Here is a 27,970-nt window from a genome sequence, read left to right on the forward strand (position 1 = left end):
CATCCAGTGGAATTTAACTCATTGTGTGTGGATACTGGCCAATTTTGCCAGTTTTGTATCTATTAAGCAAATTCATTTCAGCATTCCTACTGGGCTTATTATTAAAACGTCTTACCGGTTCTCTCATTAATTAATGAGTTAACTAAAATCTTTCACATGTTCATTTTGTATTTGAGTCATGATTTTACTTCCTAAAAACATTTGTCCTTTAACAAGGTGGTTAAGGGAAATTCCCTGGCGGACCAGTGGTGAGGACTTGGTGCTTTCACTGCCGGGGCCCAGGTTCAAACCCTGGTCGAGGAACTAAAAGATCCTGCAAGCTGTGGACAAAAAAAAAAAAAAAAAAAGGCAGTTAAATTTAGTGTATTCATTTGATTTACAGCCCTCTTAAAATAGTTATAAAGACCTTACAGCAACAAGAACAAATATTCTTTTTTTTTTTTTTTTTTTTTCTTTTTTTGCGGTATGCGGGCCTCTCACTGTCGTGGCCTCTCCCGTTGCAGAGCACAGGCTCCGGATGCGCAGGCCCAGCGGCCATGGCTCACGGGCCCAGCCGCTCCGCGGCATATGGGATCCTCCCAGATCGGGGCACGAACCCGTATCCCCTGCATCGGCAGGCGGACTCTCAACCACTGCGCCACCAGGGAGGCCCAAGAACAAATATTCTTAATCAAAAACATTCAGTGGAGAAAAAAACAGAATGCAAAATTTATACTAGGCTGTGTGACTAAAACTAAAAATGGCAGGTGCCTAGGGCAAGAACTAGAGGGGAAGAAGGAAAGAAAACTGAAGTCTGATTTGTTAGAGCTGTAGCATCCTGGAGATTTTTTAAAAATCCTGATTTGTTATTATTCTGTTCTGTTATACATTAAAAGAAACAAAGACCCTGTATGAGTTTCCTCTTGCTCAAACTGCCACTGTAACAAATCACCACAAACTTAGTGGCTTAAAATAACACAGATTTATCATCTTACAGTTCTGGAGGTCAGAAGTCCAAAATGGGTCTCACAGGGTTAAAATCCAAGTGTTGGCAGGGTTGGTTCTTTCAGGTCCTAGGGGAGGATTCTTCTCCTCACCTTTTCCAGCTCCTAGAGACTGCCAGCATTCCTTGGCTTGTGGCCCCTTCCTCCATCTTCAAAGGCAGCAGCATGGCATCTTCAGATGTCTTTCCGTCCTCACATCTCTGACTCATTTAAGGACCCCTGTGATTACACTAGACCCACCAATGTAATCTGTGACAGTCTCCCCACATCAAGGCCCTTAATGTAATCACATCTGCAAAATCCCTTTTGCCATGTAAGGTACTCACAGGCTCTGGGAATCAGGATGTGTGCATCTTTGGGGCCATGAGTTCTGCCTGTCACAGATACCTGACCCTGATCCAGATGATTTCTTTGAACTTTTAAGTTCGGTGAGAACTAAAAGCTTCCCTCTGTGTCTGAGTGCAGGAAGACATAGCATTTAAGATCATACTGAAATTTAATTCTGTAACAGGCAACACTATGGTAGAAAAAACAAAACAATTGTTGCCTCTGGGAGTGGGGTGGGGACTGACTGGGAAAGGGCATAAGGGAACTTTCTGAGATGATTTTCTGTATTTTGATAGGGTTTTAGGGTACAAAAGTGTAAACAAACATTAAATTCTAATGATACCTATTTAGGGGAAATTGTAGCGATGTCTGTTTATTCTGAAATGTAACATAAAGGGACAGACTGACAGAGGGATGAATAAATATGTGATAAATAGGTACAGAGTAACATGTTTATGGCAGAATCTAGGCGGTGGGTATATGGATATTCACGGGAAAAATCTTTTATTTGTTGTTTGGCAATTTTTATAAGAGAATTTTGGGGAAAATAAGACATAACCCTGAAATGATACTCTGGTGACTTAAATTAATAAAAGGATGGATTTGGAAAAGCATTAAGCAAGTCTTTAAACCATCTCTTTATTTAAAATCAAAGGCTCTCAACCAGGGAAATTGTGGAAGGTGTCTAGAAAGGTGTGGGACACCACAGTTTTTGGTGTCCATGACCAGAGGAGGGGAATATTACTAGCATATACAGGGTAGGGCCAGGGAAGCTACCGTAAGCAGACTGTCCACGTGACAAAAAGCCTCCACACCAAGTGTCACCAAGGAACACCTATTTAAAACCCAAATCTTCCCTTCGTAACATTTCATCAATTTGCTGGTAGCACATCTCCAAATGGGTGGTGGCTTAGTTCTTCTGCTGGTTGCATCCCCGACTTCTTGGCAACCCCAGGGAACCCAGCATAGAACTCTACCCAGACCACACATTTAATGAACATCTGAATATGGGCAAGGGGGTGGGGCTCCCTGAGGACCCCAGCCTGACCTCCACAAAGTTCCCTCCATGGGTGAAGATGCAGATCTACTGCCCCCCATCCCATCTCCCAAGAGGGCAACGGGGAAGGATGTTCCTGCTGCAGTTCTTCTGCTAAGACACAGCCTCCAGCACTGCACCCCCACTGCCACACCCCAACCCCATCCCCTTGCACCAAAGGGCAGGGGGAGGCACCTAAAAGTAACCACCATCACGCAGAGCTGAGAAAAGCCAGCATAAAGCACTTTTATTGCAATAATAAAACTTGAAACTCATATGTAGTGCAGGGGGTGGGGTGGGGGTGGGCGAGTAGGCAGCAATTTCTCTCACCAAATCACTACACAGGACAGCAGAGGGTGAGAGGGAAGAAGGAGAAGCCAGGAAACTCTGAGATCAGCAGGGGGAGCTGAGCATCAAAAAACAGGAGATGCTGAAGCTGTGATGACCAGCATCATTTTCTTAAGACAACACTCAAGGATTTGTCATGATGGCTGGGCTTTCATGGGTGTTAAAGTGTCTACAAACAGCACCTTCAATTTAACTTTCGATTAAAGTTCTTAAAATTTAGGAAGTGGAGCCTGGATAGCTATGAGATTACAAAAGTCCTGAATATCCATTAGAAAAACCACAGGATGGAAAAAAAAAAAAAAGCCAGGCCATGAAGAAGGCTTCAGAGGTCCCTGCTGGCCTGGTGACACACACCTGTAGTGTCCAACATCTCAGTGAAAATGATCTGCTTTCAAAAGGCAGAGGGTTAAGGGGAGGGTGGGAGTGGGACAGTGGAGGCAAAGGCTCTCCCCTTCCCACTTTAGTTTTGGGTAGGGCTTTTAATTCAACCCGAGGACATCTCTCAACTTGGAGAATAATTCGGCCCTCAAAAGCGCCTCAAATCTGCTATGGCTTTGCAGCGCAGCAGCAAGAATGTTTAATATATAATAGATAAAACTTTCATCCAAAAAAAAAATAAAATAAAATAAAGATTCTTGCACTCCCCCCAACACCAATTCCTATTCTAAAGTTAACCCATTATTTGTGCTGTTAATACTTGACTAGTACTTAACTGGAAACCTAGATCCAAAGGACTGAAACTCAATCTTCACCCCAAAACGAAAACAAACTAAAATGGGTAACTTGAGGTTTATGGCATATAGTTCAGGTCAACACACATACGAGGAGAAAGGGGAAGAGCAAAGCCGGTGACAGAACACATTCAGTCAGGGAAGATGTTTATACAAAGAGTGTAGTGGAACATCAGGAAAAGCTCCGTACGGACTCGCTGTGCGCATCTGGAGGCGCCAGATCCTTCCATGGCACATCTGTTGGGGACAGAAAGTTGGTGAGTTCCAGCAACTCAATGCTTTTTGGGTGCAGTAGGGACAGCCACAGGCTGCTGCCACACCAAGTCCCTTCCCTAACAGCTGTGAGGTCTGACTTGGCCCTCGCCCCTTCTGCTCCAGCTGGGGAGGGCCCACTGGGCTTGGGCTGGATTCCCAGGTGAGCAGCCTCCTTCCTGCTCACCTTGGTTGTGTTTTTTTAAACCTAAGGTCACATTTCTGTTGCTGAGGATAGCAGGAGAGGCAAAGCCCACCAATGCAGCTGACAATACAGTTTCCGATTATCAATGAGTCTCCAACCTGGCTGCATATAGGAATCACCTGGGGGCTTTAAAAAACCTGAACACTTGGACCCCACTCCCAGTGGTGGCGGTTAACTGGTCTGGGGGGTGGCCTGGGCATCAAGAGAGTCTTTAAAGCTTCCCAGGGGCTTTAATGTGCACAGCCCGAAGCTGGTTTTCCTCATGTTGAACAGACTGAGAAAACGTCTGCAGTCTTCATTCACTCACTCGAACCTGTAACCTTCTGGGTTTGCCCTTGGGCTTTCCCTCAAGACCCTTTCGAGAAGCTCTGAGCTGTGCTTCGGCAGTGTGTGGGGAGGCTTAGGCCAGGGTGACTCATAGCCATTCAGCCCTCTCTCCCCTCTTTCTCCCCTTCCCCTGTCCTTCCAGATTTCCAGAAAGGCTGTTCCCAAATCAGGGTAACTCCAAGGCTTCCTCAAGTATATTATGTTCAAAGGACTCAGCTTTCCAGGGTGGGGACTAGGTGTAGACCTCTGGGCAGAGAGAGGCTCTGTAAAGTGTCAGAATTCCCTCCCGGCTGGAGTGACAAGTGGAGTAGCCAGAGTCCTCAAACCTGACCAGGCCTGGATGACCCAGGTGTTTAGGGATCAAACCACTGGGAGGAAACAGCTAATAATAAAAAAGGCTCCTCTATTTAAAAAAGTCCATAGTAGGACAAAGGTACTCCATAACAGGCTGGCTGCCACTTGCTACCATTTTCAAACAAAAGCATTCTCACCCAGCCCCTGGCTGTGGCCCTCTGGTTCCAGGGGCGGGAGGGGAGCAAATGCAGAGGTCTGGGGCCATGTGGAAAGAAGATGACAAACATTCATGTGTTTTATGATTCTAATACCCACACGAAAAGTTAGGTGCCATTAGGATATTGAGTTTGGTTGCCTAGAAATGAGGGTAGAGGAAGGAAAAAAAGGTCCAGGAAGGAGATGCAGGAAAGGGTTCTGTCCTAATTTGCCACTGTCTGGATGTGACCTTGAGTAAGGCCTCTCTCTCTGGGCCTCAGTCTCCTCACTTGTTGCACAGAAACGCTGACTTAGGTCCCTAAGAGCCTCTCCTAGACTGAGAGCATCCTTTACACTTCGTAAGCATCCTTAGGCCTCACCTTTCAACCCACTGATAACAAGCTGGCCTGCTGTCTGTCCTCGTGTGTCCTGGGCTTGCTCCCCGAGGCAGGTGGCCCAGGTGGTAATGCCTCTCTCATATCCTCTAACAGGCAGTAACCACAGACTGTATGGATGAGGGAGCTGCAGAGACTAGGCAGGGCAAGCAAAGTCAGTCATCCCAATCTTACCTCTAAAGAACTAAAATGCTGGCACTAAAAATTTGGCCTATATTTCCAGTTCCCAACTCAGTTTTAGTTTACAGGCTACATATAAAAATACTTAAACAGCTACCATCAGCTGCCCCATCCCCATGAGTTCTTTCAAGAGCACATGCCGTCCCTTTCCAAGGTGTACACTTAAAACTGAAAGGATAGCCAATAGAGGAAGAATGTAAACAGAAAAAAAAAAAAAAACCATGGCATTTTTGGTTCTCTCTGATGCTCATCAAACACTGTGCATGACGTGGGAGGAGCAAAGGGAGTTAAAGGAAGGTCCTTCAGCACAAAGTTCCTTACCCAAGAATGGGGAGCTCAGGGAGGAGGCCATTCCTGTCATTCCAGTTTTAGAAGCTCCACATCAAAGACGAGAGTGGCATTTGGTGGGATGATGCCTGGGTGCCCAGTGGCGCCATAGGCATAGTCTGGGGAGATAGTCAGCTTGGCTCTTTGACCCACGCTCATCTGTGAAAAGAGCAAGGAAGAATGAATGAGCTGAGGCACCCCCCAAATGTCTCCTTAAGAAGCAGAGCTGTGGTTACCTGCCAGGACGGTGTGACTAGGACATTCCAGTGACTGCACGGCTGCCTGGGCAGCGGGCACGCCCTCTATGGGATGTGGAGGTAGGCGATCAGGCTGGATGAGCCCTATATCTGGCTCCAAGGTAGCCGACAGCAGATGAAAATCCCTCTCGACTCCAGAACCATCAGGCTCTCAAGCTTTCTGTCCAGGCCTCACTGATCTGACTCTGGGCAGCCATCACTCTAGAAGTGTCACCACCTAATCCTTCAGTGGCCTGTCACTAGAGGCATCTATGCTCTTCAAAAAGGAGTGCTTTGATCAAAACTTTGCTTTAAAAGAAAACACACAGAAAGTAATATTTGAGGCAGTCTACTTTTCTATACTTTCTAGATTTATACTTGTACTCAGAAATACAGAAAAACTAAAAAAGACAGTATGATTTTCTGGGGTACAAACTACACTGTACAAAGCAGCATGCTACCAACTGTGTGAAAAAGAGTAAAGTATATATTTATACCTGCCTGTATAAATAGAAAACATCTTTGGAAGGACACAAATAATACCACCATTTCTCTATGGGGAGAACCGAGGGTGGAGGGAAAATTTTCACTTATTAAAATGTATTTGTAGTTTTTCATTTTTCTAATCAAATACACAAGCTTAAATATTTATTTTCTGAATAGTGAGCAGGTTCTCTGCTCTATTCCCACCCTTTACCTATCTTTTTTAAGTCTCCATGCGTGCGTTCCTGGCTCTCTGACCCAGAACAAGAGATGGTGACTGAAGAGAAAGCTGCAGGCTTACTTCCTACAGCTCCCCTCAGAAACTGGGACATGTTGGACCAAGGTAGTAAGGACAGTTGAAAGCATATGGCTTAATCTAATAAAATTCAAAACAATCATATCCTTTTACCCAGCAATTCCACTTCCAGAATCTGCTAGCAACCCAAATGCCCACTGCAAGGGGAGTGGTTTCACAGCACATGTGCACCACGGGTTAGCCAACAGAAAGAATACAGTGGCCTTAATTATACTAACGTGGAAAGATGTCCAAGACACATCGTTAGATGAAAAAAGCAAGCTGCCAAAATAGTACATGTGGCAGGATTGCAGACCTGTAAACACAGAAAACCAGAACACAACATCAAAAGAATAGGAAAAGGGGCACAAGACAACCCCCCTTCTTCCTGTGCTTTTAACTTAGTTGCTAAATAAATATTCTACAGAGGAGTTTAAAAGAAGATGCTCTATGTAGGTCTCAGACCACCCAGACTTCTCACAAGTAACAGAGCTGTGACTGACCCAAAGAACCCTGGGTGCAGGGGGAGACTGGGCATCTCCCCAACACCCCGCCATGCCTCACCAAGCCTGGCATGTGCAATAGACTGGTAACACTATCTTGGGGGCAGCTATGGCTCCTGGAACACACAACGCAAGGACTGTTCCAGCGCTGGAACAGCCACAGAAGATGAGTTGTGGGGTGGACAATGGTTGGCACGGGAGATGGGGGATGGGCTACAGACCCAAGAGCCTGCCAGACTTCTGGGGTGGGAACAGGACGGGACAGAAAGGTATAGTTGAAGAGGTTTCCAAAGGGAAGTAAGCCACAAAGATCCTCTCCTTTTTGTACTGCCAACCCTCAGTCATGCTGGAACAAAAATCTAGACACCCGGGAATGGGACAGCTTAAAGTTTCTGAAAGTTCAGCAGTTTATTTGGAGATAAATCAGTGATATTTTATAGAGGAAGTAGAGCAAAGTGTATTCTGGAAAAGAGAAAGACAAATCCTTCTCTCCACACTGGTTAAATCTCCAATTCTCTTTGGTGAGAGGAAATAGATAATTCATCCATCGTGGCAGGGCCTATTATAAAGCTCGCTGGGTCTCAGGCCACCGTAAACATCCCTTTACCTGGTTAGTGCCAAGAAGAAAATTCCTGGGCTCAGTGGAAGGATAAAATCCAACTGAAATTTGGCAACCCTGGGTCCCCTACTATCTACTGGGAATTTTGAAGAGTTGGCAGAACAAAAGCTGTTTACACAACTTTGGAGGTGAGAGGTGAGAGGTGAAGAAACACACTTAAGACAAGCAAAATGACTCTCTCCGTGAGTCTGACCTCGCAGAAGTGGTCCTACACAACATGGTCAACAATAAGACAAACACAAATTAAAATGATACCGAGATAACCTTTTTCACTCATTATATTGTCCTGAAGCCAAAAGTTTTTAACAACACACCGTGCTGGAGGGCCTGGGAGGAGCAGGCACCTTCACAGCCCGCTGGTGGCAACTCAGAGTAATCCCCACAGATGGCAACCTGGCCGTATGTCAAAATCCAGTGCACACAGCCACTGAACCACTCACTCCACTTTTAAGAATTTGCCTATGGCGACACTTGCACAAACGTAAAATAAAGTCCATTCAAGGTGAGTCACTGCAGTATTGTTTACAATATCAAAATACTGGAAATGACCCAAATGGCCATCAACAGGGTACTGGTCAAATAAATTATAGCACACCCAAGGGAATACAGGGAATACAGGCACACCTCATTTTACTGTGCCTCACAGATACTGTGTTTTTTACAAATTGAAGGTTTGTGGCAACCCTGTGTTGAGTACATCTACTGGTGCCATTTTTCCCATAGCATTTGCTCACTTCATGTCTGCCACATTTTGGTAATTCACTCAGTATTTCCAACCTTTTCATTATTATTATTTGGATGGCGATCTGTGATCTTTGATGTTACTACTGCAAAAAGATTATGACTTGTTGAAGGCTCAGATGATGGTTAGCATTTTTTTGCGATAAAATATTTTTTAATTAAGGTATGTACAGTTGACCCTTGAACAACACGGGTTTGAACTGCGTGGGTCCACTTAAACGTGAATTTTTTTCAATACTAAATACTACGTGATCCGTGGTTGGTTGAATCCCTGGATGAAGAACTGTAGACACAGAGGGCTGACTGTAAAGTTATACGTGGATGTTCAACTGTTCAGGGGGTGGGGGAGGGATGCCCCTACCCCCACATTGTTCAAGGGTAAACTGTCCATTGTTTTTTTAGACATGACGCCATTGCACACTTAACAGACTACAGTACGGTATAAACATAACTTTAATATGCCCTCAGAAACCAAAAACTTCACGTGACTTCTTTTATTGCAAGATTTGCTTTATTGTGGTGGTCTGGAACCGAACCTGCAATATCTCTGAGGTCTGCCTACACTATGTAGCTCTATGAGGAGGAGAGCTTCCTCCTCTTTTATGTCCTGGTATATAAAGTATCAGAGATGGATTAAGTGAAAAAGCAAAGCACAGAACAATGTGTGTGGGGGTCTAAAAGAAAAAAGGGGGGGCACTTAAAGAAATTCTACAAGATACATTAATAAAAGGAGTTATTTGGGTGAGAGAGCTAAGAGTAAAAATTTTCCTACCTATAAACGTAATTTAAGAAGTAGACACTAGGAAACACAACGAAACAACGGAGAGCATACCTGGGCAACCCCTTCTTCCCAGCCTCGGATCACCTCCTGCTTACCCAGCACAAACTTAAAGGGCTTGTTTCTGTCCCGGGAGGAATCGAATTTCTTTCCATCTTCAAGCATCCCTGTGGAAAAGGGCAGTTGTAACATGAGCAACGAGGAGTAATGACATGAGGCAAGTCAGAGTCAGCAGCAGAGTGCCGGTCCCATGGGCCAGCACTGGAGGGCCCGGCAGGGTGTCCTAGGAGGATTTCCTGTGTCCTCAGTGGGCCTCTGAGGAGCTGGGGTAGTCCCTCTACTCCAGGCTTGTGAACGCTCTTCCCCAGCTCCAAGCAGTAAGTTGATACAGAGGCAGGCAGCAATCTACCTTGTTCTGGAGAATGGGGAAGTGGACACACTGCTAGCAGGAATTCCCAGCACCCTGTGGGTTTCCTCCTAGACAGAGTAACTGTGGGCCCTTTAGGCACACACAACAGCTCAAAGTCACTCCATGTGCAAGAAGCCATATTCCTTCCTCAATTCATTAGTCATCTTTTACAGAAATGTGGGTAGTGTCAGAACTTAACTGAACTGTAGGATACCAGTTGGTGTCGGAGAATCAGAGAATCGGAGAAGTGGCATTGGAAGACACCAAAAACCTTTCACCAGTGAACTGCTAACGACGCTAAACTGTGGGCAGTGTTTCCACTACGAGTAAGAGACTGGGCTAGGCACTCTCCACATATGAACTTATTCAATCCTTCCCACAGCACTGTCCCCATTTCACAGAACTGAGGCAGAGAGAAGTGAACTTGTAAAGCTAGGCTATAAATCCAAAAACCATGTTCATTCTACTATTCCAGTTTCCCAGAAGCGAGACAACCCATAATGTCAACCTCGACTAAAAGGGGGCATTCCAGAGATGGAGATGCCAGTGGGTGAGTGCCACGACAAAAGACGAATAGACACCTGCAACTCCTTGATCAAAAAAGACCATCACATTGGTTTCTCCGGAAGCCAGTATCAGCCAATTGTGATAGCTGTCACTGAGGTCCTGAAAACTCACTCCAGGATCCTAGACGGGAAGGGCCCAGCCAGTTGCTGACATGTAACTAACACAAAGCTGATTTCATTGGAGGCAGAGATTGGGCAGCCACCATGGTTCTAAATTAAGCAACACTCAGAAGACCCAGCAAAACACAGAAGTCTGTTGTGTTTGTATGTTTTCAGAGGTGGAGGGAAATCCCAGCCTAAAAAACAATGTCAACACTGGTAGGTGGAATGGGGAAGCAGAGCTCAATTGACAGCTTTATCACAGCTACCAGACTTTCTGTATTTTGACAAAATAGGAAACAGAGTGGGGGAGGGGGGAAGGAATTGCTGTCCTAACAGAATAGGAGGGGAGACAGATGTCCTGGGCGCAGAGTGGGTGCTGACACTGCCTGAAGCCTGGAGCTGAGGACTGAGAGGGAGACAGGAGGATGGAGATCTACCCCTGCCAAGTCAGTGCAGAGCCAGGAACTGGCACCCCAGAACTAACAAGTTGGGGTGTAAATGTAGCTCCTCCTTTACCAGAACACAATCACTACCTGATAAAAGGAATGACAAACGGCAGGACTTGAATAGTTTTTTATAAATGAGAAACTGGGAGAAGACCAGGTCTCCACTTTCCATAATACTACGGACATTCCCTTTAACCCATTTCAAGTTCTTCATACACTGACCCCACCCCAACTGAACTCAGCATTAAGGGTGAGAGGAGACTGAAGACCAGAACTAGCCTCTTCCTGGTCTATGCTCTTTAGAGCAGACCCTGAGTAGAGCCCCAGGGCTTCCTGAGCAGCCACGGTAGACAGGTAACTACTAGGTGAGGAAGCCACGTGGGAAAGAGCCAAGGATGGGAGGGTGGTCTCTGGCCTCTAAGTCCTGACTATCTGCAAAGCTGGCTGGACAAAACTCAAAAGAGAAAACCTGCCCAGAGGGGCACCTGAAACACAGGCTGTAGCACATTCCAGACCCTTGGAAAACCCAGACCCAGCACCCCCACCCCCCATCCTAACAACATCAAATTTCCAGGAGCAGCAACAGCCTGGCCCAGGAGATGAACTGGAATCAATCCAAGCCTTCCTCCTATGCCAGAGTTGGTGTGAGGTGGCCGTATGGGCCAGTTTGGGCACTTGGACCAACTGTGAAGTCTACTGGAATCTTGCAGGAAAGACCTGCCTCACTGGTAAAAAAAAAAAAAAAAGAAACACATCCAGGAAGAAAGCTCCTGCCCTCCCTTCCTGTTGCAGCTGTCATGTGAGGATGTGATGTCTGGAGCCATGGCAGCCACCTTGTAACCACAAAGTCAGCCAGGAACCCCAGAATGGTAGTCCCATTGCTCTGAACCAGCCCCAAACCACCTCCTTTAAGACCTGCATTCTGAGGTGATTAAAAATCTGCTTTGCCTTAAGTCAGATTTCCAGTTACTTGCAACTGAAAGTAACCTAATTGGAATGAGGTAAATATTTTATTTGACATTTACTTAGTACACCCCACTGTAGCGCTGCCATGAGAGAAGTAACAAAGAAATGGAACTCAACAACCCACATCAGTAAGAGCTATCACTGTGACGACAGACCAGTGTGTTATGTCAGGACCCAGTACACACATAAATGTGTATAAATGAAGCAAAATTTACATGTAACAGTTACTATGTGGGATGCACTTCTCATTTCTAAAAAGACTGCTGATTTTGACTCCCTAGATTTATTTCATGATACATTAATGGGTTGCAACTCAGTTTAAAAAAATACAGTATACCTACAAAAGAATTATACTATTTCCTACCAAATTTGAACATGTGCCTAATCAGAGCAAGATCGTATTTTGAATTTTATTTATTTATTTATTTATTTATTTTTGGCTGGGTGGGTCTTCGTTTCTGTGAGAGGGCTTTCTCTAGGTGCGGCGAGCGGGGGCCACTCTTCATCGCGGTGCGCGGGCCTCTCACTATCGCGGCCTCTCTTGTTGCGGAGCACGGGCTCCAGACGCACAGGCTCAGTAGTTGTGGCTCACAGGCCCAGCTGCTCCGCAGCATGTGGGATCTTCCCAGACCAGGGCTCGAACCCGTGTCCCCTGCACTGAAAGGCAGATTCTCAACCACTGCGCCACCAGGGAAGCCCAAGATCGTATTTTGATTGCAATAAAAACCACTGGGTACTGAGACAGACTCCCTGCACTTTCCTTTCCTTTTATTCCTGATCAAATGCATTGCCAAGCAACTTCTAGATGTTATATGCATCCATCCTGCTTTGCCTGAAGGTGAGATGTTTCAACTGTCTGACTGGTACCAGGCTAGGGGCACAGGTGAGACTCAGCCTCTACCTGCTGCTGAGCCAAACTGGAGAAGTGGATGCTCTTCAGTGCAGAGACTGTGGGTCTGGGAAAATATCCCCCTTAAGTTTTTCTGGGACACTGAGGGGCAAAAAGAAACCATAAAAGCCAAGATACAGGATTCCTAACTAAAGGGGCTTTAAGCAGGAGCTTTGCCAAGGATCCTTATTCTCCTACCCTATTTCGGATGAGCTGTTGTCCCTGGGAAGTTGACGTGAGCCTCACTCCAGAACTTGAGAGCATGGTCATCCTCTGTCAATCTCACCTACTTCCTCGGAGAAGAAATCTTCACAGGGACAGTTAGGTGGTGGTGTTGGTAATGGGTTCCTTACATGTGAGGAGGGAATTTCCTATAATCTAAGTCCAAAGGGTAAACGATATCCAAAGATCTGAGCAGGATGTCACACAACTGGCACAGGCTAAGGGGGCCAGGAGGTTCTAGAAAAAAGGCTTCTCCAATGCGGAGGAAGAGACCACCTTCTTTATGGCTATAACTTGCAGGGTGAGGAAGGAGGTGATGCAAGAGAGGAAGCAATGTCCATTAAGAAGCAGGAATGAATGTGCATACAGTGCTTTCTGGAGTGGGAATTAGGTTTGTCGGTACTGAATGCAGAACATAAGAGAAGCTGTGACATCAAAACCAGTAGTTTCGGCCAAGATGGAGGAAAAGGGATCAGATTTACCCTCCTAACTAAACAACCAAAAATTAAAACAAAAACAAAAAGGCAACAAGCAAAAGAAAAGAAATGAAATGAAAAGAAGAGAGAGAAACAACCCAGACAATAGTTAAACACTTAAGACACTGGACACTGCAATGAAAACCTGTGATCCCTGAGAGATGGGAAACTAACAAGGCGAGCCCTATGACTGCCCCAGCTTATATCCTTGGGAGTTTCCAGGGAGAAGAAAGTGGGACGGAGCTCAAGTCCACAGGACAAGTACCAGGGAGGAGAGAGCTGTAGAGGAAGACCCTCAGAGGTAAACAGAAGGTCCCCCTTGGGCATTCAGTACAGTACTAATCAATGCACGTGTTTGAGGAAGCTTCTCAAGGCCTGGAAGAGCATCCAAAAGGTTTAGAAGAAACAGTGCTCAGATCTTACACAGGGCTGGGCTCAGTGCCTGTTCCCATCAGCCAGACTGAAGAAAGTCATGGTTCATGAGGCACTGGATAGGAAACCCAGGAAGATCTTGCCTCAGCAGTGAGGAATAATCAGCCCCAAACTGAGCACTGCTCGGGACCCTCCTAGCAAATCGTAAAAGCAAGACCCCAGGGACTTCCCTGACAGGCCAGTGATTAAGACTCCCTGCTTCCACTGAAGGGGGTGTGAGTTTGATCCCTGATGGGGAACTAAGATCCCGCATGCCGCGTGGTGCGGCTAAAAAATGAAGGAAGAAAGGAAGAATTAAAATTAAAAAAAAAAAAAAAGCAGGACCCCAAAGGATCAAACTATTTCCAAGTAACTTAAGTGCTTCCCAGTACAAAGCTCAAGAATATTTTTAGGAATAAAAATATCCAGCACCCCAAAACATAAAATTCACAACGTCTAGCATCCAAAGATGACCAAGCATGCAAAGAGGCAGGAAAACACAACCCACAATGCAACTAATCAATCAACTGAAAACAACTCAGAACTGATACAGAGGTTAGAATTAGCAGAGAAGGACAATAAGATTTAAGTCAAACTTCCAGGGATGAAAACTACAATGCCTGAGATGAAAAATACAGTGGGCTTTTAGAACAACTGGATATCCGTAGGCAAAAAGTAAAAACCTGGATCTATACTTCACATCATAATCAAATATCAACTAAAAATCAACTCTAAATGAACACTATAAAACTTCTAGACGAAAACATAGGGAAATAATCTTGGTGACTGTGGGTTAGGCAAAGAGTTCTTAGATTATGAGGTTAAAAAGCACAATCCATAAAGGATAAAATGAACTTCATCAAAAATGAAAACTTCTGCACTTTAAAAAATACTTTTAAGAGAATGAAAAGTCAAGCCACAGACTGGGAGAAAATCTTTAAGAAGCATATATCTCATAAAAGACTTGTGTCCAGAATACAAAAAGAGCCCTCAAAACTCAACAAGAAAACAACTTAATTAAAAAAGGGCAAAAGATTTGAATAGATTTCACTGAAAAAGATTAAAAAATATTAAGTAAGCACATGAAGATGTTCAACCTTATCATCATTACAAAAATGCAAGTTAAAACCACTAGGAAGTATGACTACTACCGACTAGAATGAGCACAACTAAAAAGACTCATCATATTATGTATGTACGGGTGAGGATATCGGGGAACTGGAATTCCCACACATGGCTGGTGGCAACTTAAAACAGAACAACCACTTTGGAAAAGTTTGGCCGTTTAAGTTAAACATACACCTCCCATTTGACCCAGCCGTTCTACTCCTGGATATTTAGAGAAATGACACTTACGGCTATACAAAAAGACTTATTTACACAAACGTTCACAGCAGACTTACCTGTAACAGCCAGTAACTGGAACAACCCAAACATCTGCCAACTGGTGAACAGATAACCAAATATATCCATACAATAGAAAATTATTTGGCAATAAAAACGAATGAATTATCGACACATGGAACAACATAATCTCAACATAATTATGCTGAGTGCAAGAAGCCAGACAAAACAGTACATACTATATGATTCCACTTATAAAAAACTTCAGAAAAATGCAAACTGACCTATGCTGACAGAAGGCATATCAGGGGTTGCTGGCGATGGGAAGAAGGGGGAGGTTTCAAAGAGGAACAAAGAAACATACCCAAACTTACGAAGCTGTACACGCTAAGTAGCAGCAGTTTACTGCATGTCAATTATGCCTCTGTAAAACTGTTATTTAAAAAAAACGGGGAGAAAGGGAAACAAGTGAGATTTACTAAAATCCTACATATGTTTACCTCCTTCACCCAACCTGGCAGTGGATGGCAGGTGCTTCCTCTGTCTGGGAAGGAGCAGGTAAAGCAGGCAGCAAGTCAAGCCTCAGCAGTTGCTCCCATTTTAACTCTGGACATCTCCGTGCCAGGACCTGGAGCCCTTGAACAGCGAAACCACCTGCCAAGTTAGTACTGTAATTTCCTAGAGAAAGCACGCTCTGCTGAGAGAAGGCAACTGAGGTTACAGTTCAGACATGACAGCCACTCTTAGCAAAAACCTGGATCACCAGCATGACCTTCTATCTGCAGAACTGACTGATTCCACTTCTGATTCCACACAAATCTATACCTCATGACCCAGAAATTGCCTAGGATAGCCAAGTATTCTCGATTTCAAGAATTAATTCTCGTCTCTCCTGACTGAACGCAGCTCAAGGTCACAGACCTGGACTCAGAGTTCTATGTCCCTGTGGCACTCAACTCAACCCCTGGCACTCACAACACTGGCACTCATGAGCGCTTTTCGATTTGCTTCATTTGCATGATTTTTAAGAATGAGCAGGACAAGCGTGAGGCTTCCATTTCTGGACCTCTTCCCTATATGGTAAGAAGAATCTGAGGGATAGTCCCAGAATGGCAGATTTTACTTTTGGCACTTTTAAATTACTAGTCAGTAAGAAAAATGTGAAAATTTGGGGGGTCTCCAGTTAAAAGCACAAGGCCATGAAAAGAGTGAAAGCTATGGCTGCCTGAGGGACTGTTAAAGCAGCCTCTGGCTGGAAGGCAGTTGACATCACCTTCGCCTGGGTCTCCTCCCAAACTGTTTTAGCTGTTCTTTGGGGGAAGAACCAGACTCAAATCCCTGGAGAGGGAGCAGGAGGGCTTTAAAAAAACAGAGAGAGCGCGCGCATGAGTGTGGGGAAGTCTCCAGGTCCTCTCCCCGGCAGCATTCCTCCCACGGCTTGGCTCTTTAGGCTCTTTCTGCTGCTCATCTGTTAGGGAGGGTTCTTTCTTGCTCCAAATGAACCAGCAGAGGCAGACTTGGCCAGCAGCTGCTGTGCAAAGGTCCCTCGGACTGTGTCTCTGATGCTCAGCCCATGTCATAGAAGCAGTGGTTAAGACCCAAGGCCAGGGAATTCCCTGCCTGTCCAGTGGTTAGGACTCCATGCTCTCATTGCTCTCCTATTCATGTCCAATGTTTGCTTATTAATCCTATTTCTTCTGTTTTCCAGAAAACACAGTGGCAGGAGCTGTCAGGTATAATGGTTAAAGGCATGAATCCTGGAGGCTGGCTCCAGATTATTACAGTAAGTCCCCGCTGGTCTCTCTGTTTCTGCCCTTGCTCTCCTACAGTTTAAATTTGACATGGCAGCCAGAGTGACATTCTTTTAAAATACAGGTCAGATCCTATTACCCTTGTGTTCAAAACCCTCCCCTAGTTCTTCATTTCACTCAGAATAGAAGCTGAAGTCCTTATGTCTCTCATTGCCAAGGGCCCCGGTTCGATCCCTGATCAGGGAACTAATATCCCACATGCTGCACAGCCAAAAAGTAGAAAAAAAAATTAAAAATTAAAAATAAATAAATAAATAAAATAAACAAAAAAATCTTAAAAAAACCCCACAAGACCCAAGGAGCACCCCTGGCTTATCATTTCACTTACAATCCAACAGAAAAGGAGCCACCTCTAGGGCACCCTGCTTGGTAGAAGGCAGAGTCCGCAAATACCCTCTACCGGGTAAAGGAAGATGACTTAAGAAGGCACTGAAGCTATGGCCTCACCACTTGTAGTTAAAGCTCATGACTCACAATGTGGTTTTCAGTAGCTGATGAATCTTTGCAGGTGGTTTTCACAGGCAGCATTCTACAGGGCCCTAAATATGGCAAGTTTTAAAACTAAAAAACAAAAAACCCAAACCTAAACCAAACAATGACAACAACAACAAAACAGAATATCCCAAACCCCAAACTTTCAAAACTATATTAAAATTCTTGCCATTTACAGTTGGGAGAAGGAGAAAGGATTTCTACTTTTAACTCAATACCAGGTAGTTTCTTGAGTACAAAAAGTGCAACGGTTGAATGGTGGTAGGGGAACCAAACTGAAAATCACCAATTTTTCTGAAGATTTGCCTTTGAAGCCACTTGGAACATCCCCAAATGGATGTACTGACCTAGGCACAGATGGGCACACTGACCTAGGCTGAGCTGCCTCCCTTCCTCCTTACTATATACAGAAGCTCTCTCAACTACCGTTTACTGAGCTGCCTGGCCAGAGGCTCTTTATAGAAACCACAGCCTGCACAGCCTCGGGCTGTGAAAGCTCCTTCGTGCCCCAGTCTCTAGCTCATCCTCACTCCATCTTTCCCACGTGAGTTTTATGCTTTCTAAGGGTCAATCAGCTATGTTTATTCCCAAATCCATTTATGTCAGTTATACTTACTGAAGATAGATAATATAAATAAATGAAATATGAGTGTGAACAGAAAAAGAGCAGTCCTAGCTGATATTTTGGAAATACTCAATAAGGCAATTCACTAAAAAATATTGCTAGTGAATAACTGTGTGTGGATGAGACTAAATGTATGTTCGGAGAAAGAAGTCTTAAAAACCTGGAAAGGTTTGGCACTTAGATGACCTCACAACAGTCCTTGCTCTACTTTAAAGAAGCCAAAATTAGTTTTTGCAAGAACCTTGATAGGAAACTCCACCAGAAGACCCACCCTAAAAGAAAGACCCTGCCCTTTAGTAAATGATTTATGTTTGGATTTAAATAAAATGTTTAGAGAAACCAAGTCACTTTTATGATTAACACATCAACTATCCCCTTGTCCCAATCATGATGGGTGAGATTCTACACAATGAGGCATTAATTCAAAGCTTATGTCTTTGTTCCACTTCCGGGCCTCTGCAGTTGAACTCAGGGTAGCCTTCCTGAACTGGAATTCTGAGAACCCCATGCACGTGCTATGATCACGAGTCAAATTCCGACCCAAACAGAGAACCAGCTTCTGCTTCCCCTTCACACAAAGTGCAAGAACATTTCTTATCTGTTTTCTGAAAATGCTTCTAACCTTTGGTTAAATTCCTTTAGGTTCTATGACCAAAAGTATATTTTCAAAGGAGGGCCCATGCGCAGAATTGCAGGATGCAAACCAGAATGCAAGCTCTGGTGGGCATGCCTTTCCATTTTCTATTTTATCACAATATAAGAAGACTGCCACATTATGTCTCATGGGGGTAGGGAAGAGATGCACAAAAGGAAACACTACTTAACAGTGGCTATCTGGAAATGGTAGAAATATGCATGATCTTGAATTTTTTCTTTTTTCTGTTTTCCAGAAAACACAGAGGCAGGAGCTGTCAGGTATAATGGTTAAAGGCATGAATCCTGGAGGTTGGCTCCAGATTATTACAGTAAGTCCCTGCTGGTCTCCCTGTTTCTGCCCTTGCTCTCCTACAGTTTAAATTTGACATGGCAGGGCCTCCCTGGTGGCGCAGTGGTTGGGAGTCCACCTGCCGATGCAGGGGACGCGGGTTCATGCCCCGGTCCGGGAGGATCCCACATGCCGCAGAGCGGCTGGGCCCGTGAGCCATGGCCGCTGAGCCTGCGCGTCCGGAGCCCGTGCTCTGCGGCGGGAGAGGCCACAGCAGTGAGAGGCCCGCGTACCGCAAACAAACAAACAAACAAACAAACAAATAAATAAATTTGACATGGCAGCCAGAGTGACATTCTTTTAAAACACAGGTCAGACCCTATTACCCTTGTGTTCAAAACCCTCCCCTAGTTCTTCATTTCACTCAGAAGAGAAGCTGAAGTCCTTACAACGGCCTACAAGGCCCTGTAAGAGCTGCCACCCCACAGCACCACCTCTCTGACTTCATCTCTGATTCCTCTCACACTTCTCCACTCAAGAACACTGTTTTCTTATGTTCTGTATACACACACCAGGAATACTCCCACCATAGGGCCTCTGACCTTGCTGTTCCCTCTGCCTAAAATGCTCTTACCCACTCACACGGATTACTCCCTTACCTCCTTCAGGTCTTTGTTCAAATGTCACCTTCATTGTTCTATCTAAAGTTTCAACTGTTCCTGTTCCCTCAGCACTATTGGCTAATGTCTAATGTTTGCTTATTAATCCTATTTATCATCTGTCTTTCCCATTACAGTTTAAGATCTATGAAGGCAGGGACTCTGCCTTCTTCACGCCTGTATTCCTGGTTCCCAGAACAGTGCCTTGCATATAACAGATGGTCAACAACACTTGTAGAAAAATCAAAGGCACCTTTGCCCCCACCAGGCCTTGCACACACCCGGCAAGCCCCTGACTGAGCCACACACATCCAAGACCATGTCGTACTTCTAGCCCCAAGTGTGGGCTGCTCAAGGCACTTCCCTTATAATGTTAAGCACAAGGGAAGGCACTCCCTACAGGGTAGGCACCTCCAGGGCAAGGCTGAGGCTTCCCCGCCCTGCCCAGCTCCTAACACATTTGTCGAATGACTGAGGGAAAGGTTTGGTGTGCTGACCTGTGTGTGTGGGTGAGAGAGGAAGGAGTGGTTACAACTTTATCAATCCACAGGGACTGGGCAAAGTCCAAAATGTTGTAAATATTCTCTTTCTTATTCTAACCCAAAGGCAACAGAAGTAGGATACCAATCGTAACAGGAATGTGGGCTTTCTACACTCCAGCTGGAGTGTAATGCCAGGTCCTAACTGACCACTCAAAATGGTCACTGAGTACCTACTCCATGCCAGGCACCAACGGGGAGAGAACCTGGAGAACACCACTTGTGTGGGTCTGGCCTCCTGCAGCCTGCAGTCTCCTGGGGAAAGGGTAGAGGTAACTACACGCAGCCTGTGAGGAAAGCAAAGGACGGGAGCCTTGCTGGAGACAGAGGCGTGAGTGTGTGTGCATGTGCGAAGACACACTTTAGTCAAGGGTCAGGGGAGACCCACTGAGGGGGTGTCATTTAAGCTGCAAGAAGAGCCTGCCATGTGGTGGGAAGCGGGGGCAGTGTGGCTGCACCTAAGCACAGGGGCAGAGACCTTCCTGGGGGGAAAGCTTGGTGTGTTTGGGGAACTGAATGCAGGCCAGGGTGGCCTGAGCTCCTGGGAAGGGAAAAGTAAAGGCAATGAGAGCAGAGACAGCAGCATCCAGGAGCTGATTATCCCCTTTTCTCTCCCTTTCCTCCTCCTGCTCTTTATACTGCTAGAGTTTATCGGGCCAGAGTTAAAGGGGCCTGAGGGAAGAACTGCAAGGACTCACTTGAGTTCCTCAGTAGGTAAAAAAAAAAAAAAAAAGGAAAAACAGAAATACGAATCAACAAGTACTGCCACGAGCACCAAAGGGAGAAATGGATAACACATGCCTAAGTTATCCAAAACACCCCTGGCCTTTTCCATGGGAAATAGCAGGTGACAATACTATTTTTAGAGAAAACTCCAAGGCAGACAAATGAGTTTATAGATACAATGAACTCAATCAGTACTTTACAAAAGTCAGTTTTTAACCACCAAACATGTTCAAGTTAAAATTTTTATGGTATAAGTTATACCCAATAAAGTTGTTAATGAAAAAAAAAAAAGTCTATGAGACCCACTGAAAGGAACCAGAGCTCTTTGGAGAGGTGACTGATGCCAGTATCAGAGAAGTAAAACAAGGAAATGATTAAAAATAGTGGAAGCGGGCTTCCCTGGTGGCGCAGTGGTTGGGAGTCCACCTGCCAATGCAGGGGACGCGGGTTTGTGCCCCGGTCCGGGAGGATCCCACATGCCGCGGAGCGGCTGGGCCCGTGAGCCATCCCACTGGGCCTGCGCGTCCGGAGCCTGTGATCCGCAACGGGAGAGGCCACAACAGTGAGAGGCCCGTGTACCGCAAAAAAAAAAAAAAAAAAAAAAAAAATAGTGGGAGCATGTCAAAAAGGTACTGGAGCCTGCCTGAAGAGGCTCCTACTGGCCAATTTTGGGACAATGTGAGTATCAAAAAGAATAATGTATATCTATGATTTTAAGGCTCCAAGTAAAATATGTGAGTTCCTAGTATACTAAAGACAAACAAATAAATAGATGGGGGGGGGGGGGAAGTCCCTTGTCACCATGCGGGATGACTATAAAGCCAATTCCTGACCTTGGTGATTGGTGATTAAAGAATTAAGTTTTACCCTGTGTAATAGTAGAATGGTAGTTAATAAATGTAGAAGATATGAAAAAAAATTTAAATTACCACTTCGTAAATGCCAATGAAATAGTTTCTTCTGGTAAGAATCATCAATTGATGTAAAAACCAGTAGGTGAAAGGTTGATGAGGAGCAGAGAACGTGGAGGATGTCCAAGCACTTCACAGACAGCCCACTAATTGCAAAGGGTAAAATGCACCTTCACAAAAAAGATCAAATTTAGCATTACAAATAGTGATGTTCCCCACGGTGTGCTGAGTACAAAGTGCACAACATTCTGTAAGAAGTCTTCACGTTAAAATGTTTTAACCAGAAACTAGTTAGACATTTCAACTCCTAGTTTACTGGAAATCAAGGCAGTGGAAGGAGTTAGACAACAACCAAGAGAAAACAATGAGACAGACATGGGGTATTCTATAAGATAATAAGCCTTCTCTCTTTGGAAAAGCAGTGTGAGGTGTGAAGACTCTTCTAGATTGTTACTACAGACATAATACCCAACTGAACCTCAACTGAAATCTGGTTTTCACTGTGAAGACAACTGGGGTAGATTCAATATGAATTTGGCTTTAGATACTACTGAATCATTTAAAATTTTCTCAGATGTGACCAGTAGCAGGATAGGGAGAATACTCTCATTCTTACAGCATGCTCAGGAACTTAGCGGAGAAGTATCATGATGTCTGCAAATTACATGGCTCAGCAAAAAACCCGACATAGATATCTACCTACATATACCTATAAGTAGAGAGAAATGGCAAATATGACAAAATGTCAACCATCGTGGAATCTAGGTAGTGAGCACATGGTATTTATTCTTTTTTTTTTTTTTTTTTTTGCGGTACACGGGCCTCTCACTGTTGTGGCCTCTCCCGTTGTGGAACACAGGCTCCGGACGCGCAGGCCCAGCGGCCATGGCTCACGGGCCCAGCCGCTCCACGGCATGTGGGATCTTCCCTGACCGGGGCACGAACCCACGTCCCCTGCATCGGCAGGCGGACTCCCAACCACTGAGCCACCAGGGAAGCCCTATTATTCTTTTTTGATTTTTCTCTATGTCTGACAACTTCACAAATAAGAGTTGCACATAGATGCAACAATACTATGAGGTCTTTGGTTCATTTAAAGCAAGTGAGCCTTCTTCTGCTCTCACCTGTGGAAGAAGAGAGCTTGGCATCTGTGTGATTCTGTTTTTTGGTAATCACAGTCCCAGAGGAAAGAAAATAATGCTTCCATAGCAAGGTCTATTTTCAAAATGTTAAAATCCAGTTATGTTAAGGAAACTTGAGGAGAAAAAGGGCTGACACCTTAACTTGCTCACACAGCCAAGCTGGTGTAGCCCAACCCTGCCCCTCTCATACCCACCTAGAAACAACAACAAACACTAAAAACCTCCCTTGGTCCCCAAATTGAAGAGAACAACTGCAGCTTTCTTAGCCAATATATTCTGTAGGCAATGTGTAGGCCTGTTTTGAGGTGAATCCTCACTCAGATTCATCTCTTTTTTATAATTACCTATTTCCCCATCTGTGAAATGGAAGGGTGATAAGGTCTCAGCCTATCCAACTCTGCCAGTGCTAAACTGCAGGGACAATACACCACTTAGTGCCTAAGACGCAGGGACCTTTAATGAGATTATGTGCAGTAACAGCGTCACTGTTGCTGCCCATCCCAGAATGCACCTGCCCCCAGCAACTCCTCACAGCAGGCACTGTTACTCCCATTTTACAGATGGCACATGGAAGCTGAGAAAAGCAGATCAATTCGCCCAAGCTAAGATCTGAACCCAGCAAAGGACCCACATCTTCTTTGGGGATCACTGTCCACCTGGTACCACCTCTGCACACGCTATACACCCAGGACACAACCAGGGCCCTGTTTCTGTACTTGCCACCAGGAGTCCACATAGTAGCCAGAATGCAGTGTGTCCTGTTAAAGTCCAAATCAGCTCATGACCCTCTAATGGTTCATCTCAGAGAGAAAGCCAGCGTTTTGATAACAACCTACAAGGCCCCACCATCACCTCATCTCCTGCCACTTTCTCCCTCACACAATCCACTCCAGCCATGCTGGCCTCCTCACTGTCCCTCTCACACACCAAGCATGCTCCAGCCTCAGGGCCTCTGCTGGAGCTCCTCCCTCTGCCTGGAACACTGGTCCCTAGACAGCCACACTGCTCACTCCCCAACTTCCTTTGGGCAAATATTAAAATGTCATTTTGTCAGAGGCCTCTTCCAACCACCCTCACTAAAAGCAGCAAAGCCCCTTCCCAGGTCCTCTGCTTTAATCTCTCTCCACAGAGCTTCTCACCACCTGACGTGTCACACCTTCGTGCTATTACTCTCATCCCCACCAGATCAGGTCTTTGTTTAGATCATTGGCCGTGTCCCTGCGCCTGGCTGGTTGCTGTTGCTCAATCTGCTATCGGAAGGAAAAGGGTCCTGTTGTGGCCCTGCCCAAACAGTTACAGCCTGTCTGCCTGAAGCCGCCACACATCGTGGAATCCATCTGAGCAGTCTCTGCTGGGGGCGAGCCTTTCTCCAGACATCAGATCATCAGCCAAGAAACACCCAGCAGGGGAGTGGGTGGAATAAAGCAGAGAGGAGAGGGGAGACAGAGGCTAAAGAAAAGCAAGGGGCTGGGGTGGGGAGGGGGGGCGGCTGCAGGAAAGGGACCACACCTGCCCTGGGAGCTGCATCATCCCTCCCAAGTGGACCTCCTGAGGAGATGAAGCCAAGAGAGCCTTGGTTTTTCTCAGTCAGAAGCCAGGCTATAGACAACTTAAACCCGATCCCAAGGACAAGATGTCAACGATAAAAAAAGGAGTCTTCAATCCACTTGAGGCTGCTCTGACAATGGCAGGCACGTGGCCGCTGATGTGAGTAGAAGGGACATCAGGCTGCTGTGTGTCAGGACAAGCGCAACTATAAAGACGATGAGGTCACCGGAGGCAAGGAGAGAGCCATGAGGATCCACCTGACCCTCAAAGCACGTGTGTGGCAGATTACCATTCCACCTCCGTCCTGCCACCTCAATGCCCACCTGTCATGCTACTAGGAGGTGCTTGGCTGGCGACAGTACAGTTTGCATTTTCCCTTCTGGCACTACGATGAGGCGGCACAGGCCTTTTTTGGGGCGGAGCTCAGGCTGTGCTCTGCCAGAGGCCACAGAAGGCACCAGAGGGAGCCCAGAGAGTAGCATCCAGGATACAGCTGGCAGCCACCAGTAGCATTTAAAACATCCATGTGGTCAAAGTCAGTCTGTGATAATCATATCTCTGGTGACCGAGAGAAGGTTGTGGCTTCCTTACTTCCGATGCTAATTCTTAGGAGCTGCCCCCAAATCAGCTGTAGCAGACACCTGGCCAGAGCGGACTGGATCTAGAGTATTCACCCGACCTGAACCTGGGTCAATGAGATCCTCCCTCCTAGGAACTGTAACCACTGGAGCCACACAGCCAAGCAATCTGAGCTAGCTCTGCAGAAGAAGACAGGAACGGGGCACAGGGGTGGGAGGAGGGTGGGTGGGCAGGCAGGAACGTCCACCATCTACGACTTGGGAGAAGCAGGAAAACAGAAAGCTGTAACAGGAGACTACTGAGGCAGGCAGGTAGAGAAAAACACAGATGAAAAGTAGGAGCATCATGAGAATTTCTCCGTTCTCAAGGTCCAGTGGGCCTCTTGCCTTTGAGGACCCCCAGGTTTTTATGATACTCCCCACCATGTTCCCTCGAGATGGATTCTGTTCCCAGTGCCTTCAAAGCCATAACTGCTCTAGATGAAATCTCAAAGCGCCTACTCATTCCTCTCACGCCCCCACAGGTCTCAAATGGGTTCTTTCTGGGAGGCTGGTGGCAAAGACCCACAGGAACAAAGCCGCCTGCCCAAGAACAGCCTATTCTGTGAGTATGAGAGGCAGGGCTGGCTTCTCACCAGGGCGTCTCTGTAGGGCTTATCAAAATGAAATAAAAAAGAAAGCTTTTGTCCTAATGCATGCCAGGGTCCTGCTGCTGTTCTGGGAACATGTGGGTGGGTGCCGCCCTCGAGGAAAACACAGACTTGGAGAAGAGGCACTGGGAGCCCTGATGGTGCTCTGGGTCCCACGACCATCTGTTCTCTTAGGAAAAGGCTCCAGACATGCTGTGTGGGGACACTTCACCGAGAGGCACAGTGAAATGCTGTTCTGCCTATATGTGGGTGTCCAGTCCTACCATCAGCACCAGAAGATGGGTGATCCAAGGACAAGAGGCACAGACTTGGGAGGGGGACAGGTGTAGCCAATTATCCTAATGTGTCTACCTACAAACTGGGAGGAGAAGGGGTCAGAAGTCACCTCATCATCTCTCTGAGTCCCTGTCTCTGCCCCAGTTGGCTGTGGGAACTGAATGAACTGCCCACTCACCCAGCACTGTAAAAGGCAACTGTTACCCTTCGCATCCTGCAGATCAAAAACAACCAAACTTAGCAGGTTCTCCTCCAGCAGACCTCCTAGGTGCTGACTGGGGTCTACAAAGACAGCCATTTAAAACATCAAAACCACTTTCCAGCTTCGTTTGCAGGCATGAGATCGTTCCCCATGAAGACAGGTTTCAGTACCTCCTCCTCCTCTGGTAGCCTTTTTAAAAGTTCAAGTCCCTAACTCCCTCCACCCCCGGCCTCTTTTTCTACACATGGAGAAGGGCCAGAGGAATAAAAAAGCCAGAGAACTAAAAGCACACAGGAGGTGGGAATGTTAGTCGCTTTTTTTTTCCTTCCCAAAGAAAGTCATTTCCCTCAACAGGGGGCTCCCCCCCATCACCTGGAAGAGAAGGGTAAAGCTAATCCCTGAGCAGCGGGGTCAGAACTGCCTACAGACTACCCAGGAGGAGGAGGAAAAGGGAGGGAAGGAGAAGAAACAGAGGAAGGAGGAGGAGGAACAGAGGAAAGGGTGGGAAAGCAGAGAAAGGGGAAGGAGGAAAGGGAGGGAAGGTTGTTCACATGAACAACTGGGGCTACACCAATCACCAGCACACCCCTACAGCTAAGAAGTCTCCGCCTGTTCAGCCTCCTCCCTCCCTTCCCCCCCACCAAGTACAACCCAGGAGGACCTTGTAAGGGCATGGAGTAAAAGATGGTCTCCAGGCATATGACTGTCATGTTAGAATTGTGGCTGAGAGTCTAATTTTTCCTTTGGCTTACAGTACTGTCTGTTTCCCTAACTGGGCCGCAGTTTCCTTATTTTTAGAATGGGGATAGGTCTCTACTCTTAGAAGGGTTGGGGGGCTAAATTACATGTTCTGTCAGCCTGGGCCATCACTGCCACGGAGGCATGGTTTTGTGAAGTGGCTCAAAAGTAAGAAGAGGAAAAAGACCGTGCAGATCTGGTTCTTCCAAGGCCGGGCTGGGCCAGAGCAATGACTTAGAAAGGGGGACGTCTCCCCACCCGCAGCGCAGGGCCGAGTTCCCCGGGGAAGAGGCTGAATTCCCACGGACTGGGAATTACTTCGCCCTTCTTATCTCCATCGAAGGGCGGGGAGGAAGCGGGGATAGGGTGTCAACCGGGACACAGAAATGATACAGATCTTCTCTGATGGTCCTTGGCCAGCGCTCTGCCCATTCCTGAGCGTGTGACTTGGAAAAGTGACTTCGCCTCCCCAAGCCTCAGTTTCCCCATCCGCGCTGTGGGCAGAACGGCAGCATTTGAGGCACAGAACCGCTTCCGAAGTGCGGGATAACGTCGGGCCCGGGATCAGCGCTCGCACACGCCGGCTCAGACCGTCCGGGGTTCCGCAGGCCCGATGCCGTCCCCTCGGGGGCGCTGCCACCGCCCAGGCCTCGGCCTCGGGCCACGCGGGCCCGCCGCCGCCACGCCCCGGGCCTTTGCCCCCAGGCCGCACTGGCCGCCCACCAACCCCACCCCGCGGGCCCGCCGACTCACCCGTGTAGTGCACCACGCAGGTCTGGCCGCGCTTCGGGAAGGTGCGCCCTGAGGAGACAGACGGGCGCGGTGAGCGGATGCGCGCGGCAGCCGGGGCACTCCGAGGCCGCTGGGCGCACCTACTCACCGTCTCCGGGGGAGATGGTCTCCACCTGCACTCCCATGGCGGCGGCGGCGGCGGCGGCGGCGGCGGCGGACGCGGGGCAGGCGGGCGGCGCGACGGCCGGCGCGACAGGCGGCGTGGACTGAGAGCGAATCTGGCGGCGGTTCCGCGGCTGTGCCTCGTCCCTCCGCGGAACGGCTGCGCAC

At 46.7% G+C, this 27,970-nt stretch overlaps 1 protein-coding gene across 1 annotated transcript; it reads right to left on the reverse strand.

Moving 5' to 3' along the window:
- Positions 1 to 2,568: 2,568 nt before the first annotated feature.
- FKBP1A (FKBP prolyl isomerase 1A) lies at positions 2,569 to 27,970 on the reverse strand. Its single transcript, XM_060078372.1, has 5 exons — positions 27,789 to 27,970; positions 27,662 to 27,709; positions 9,310 to 9,422; positions 5,595 to 5,759; positions 2,569 to 3,662 (listed from the first exon to the last, which is right to left on the reverse strand). Exons 1-4 carry the CDS (start codon positions 27,823 to 27,825, stop codon positions 5,631 to 5,633), a joined length of 327 nt encoding a protein of 108 aa, XP_059934355.1. The 5' UTR covers positions 27,826 to 27,970; the 3' UTR covers positions 2,569 to 3,662; positions 5,595 to 5,630.

This window comes from Mesoplodon densirostris, chromosome 16 (assembly GCF_025265405.1).
Source record: "Mesoplodon densirostris isolate mMesDen1 chromosome 16, mMesDen1 primary haplotype, whole genome shotgun sequence".
Lineage (NCBI taxonomy): Eukaryota > Metazoa > Chordata > Mammalia > Artiodactyla > Ziphiidae > Mesoplodon > Mesoplodon densirostris.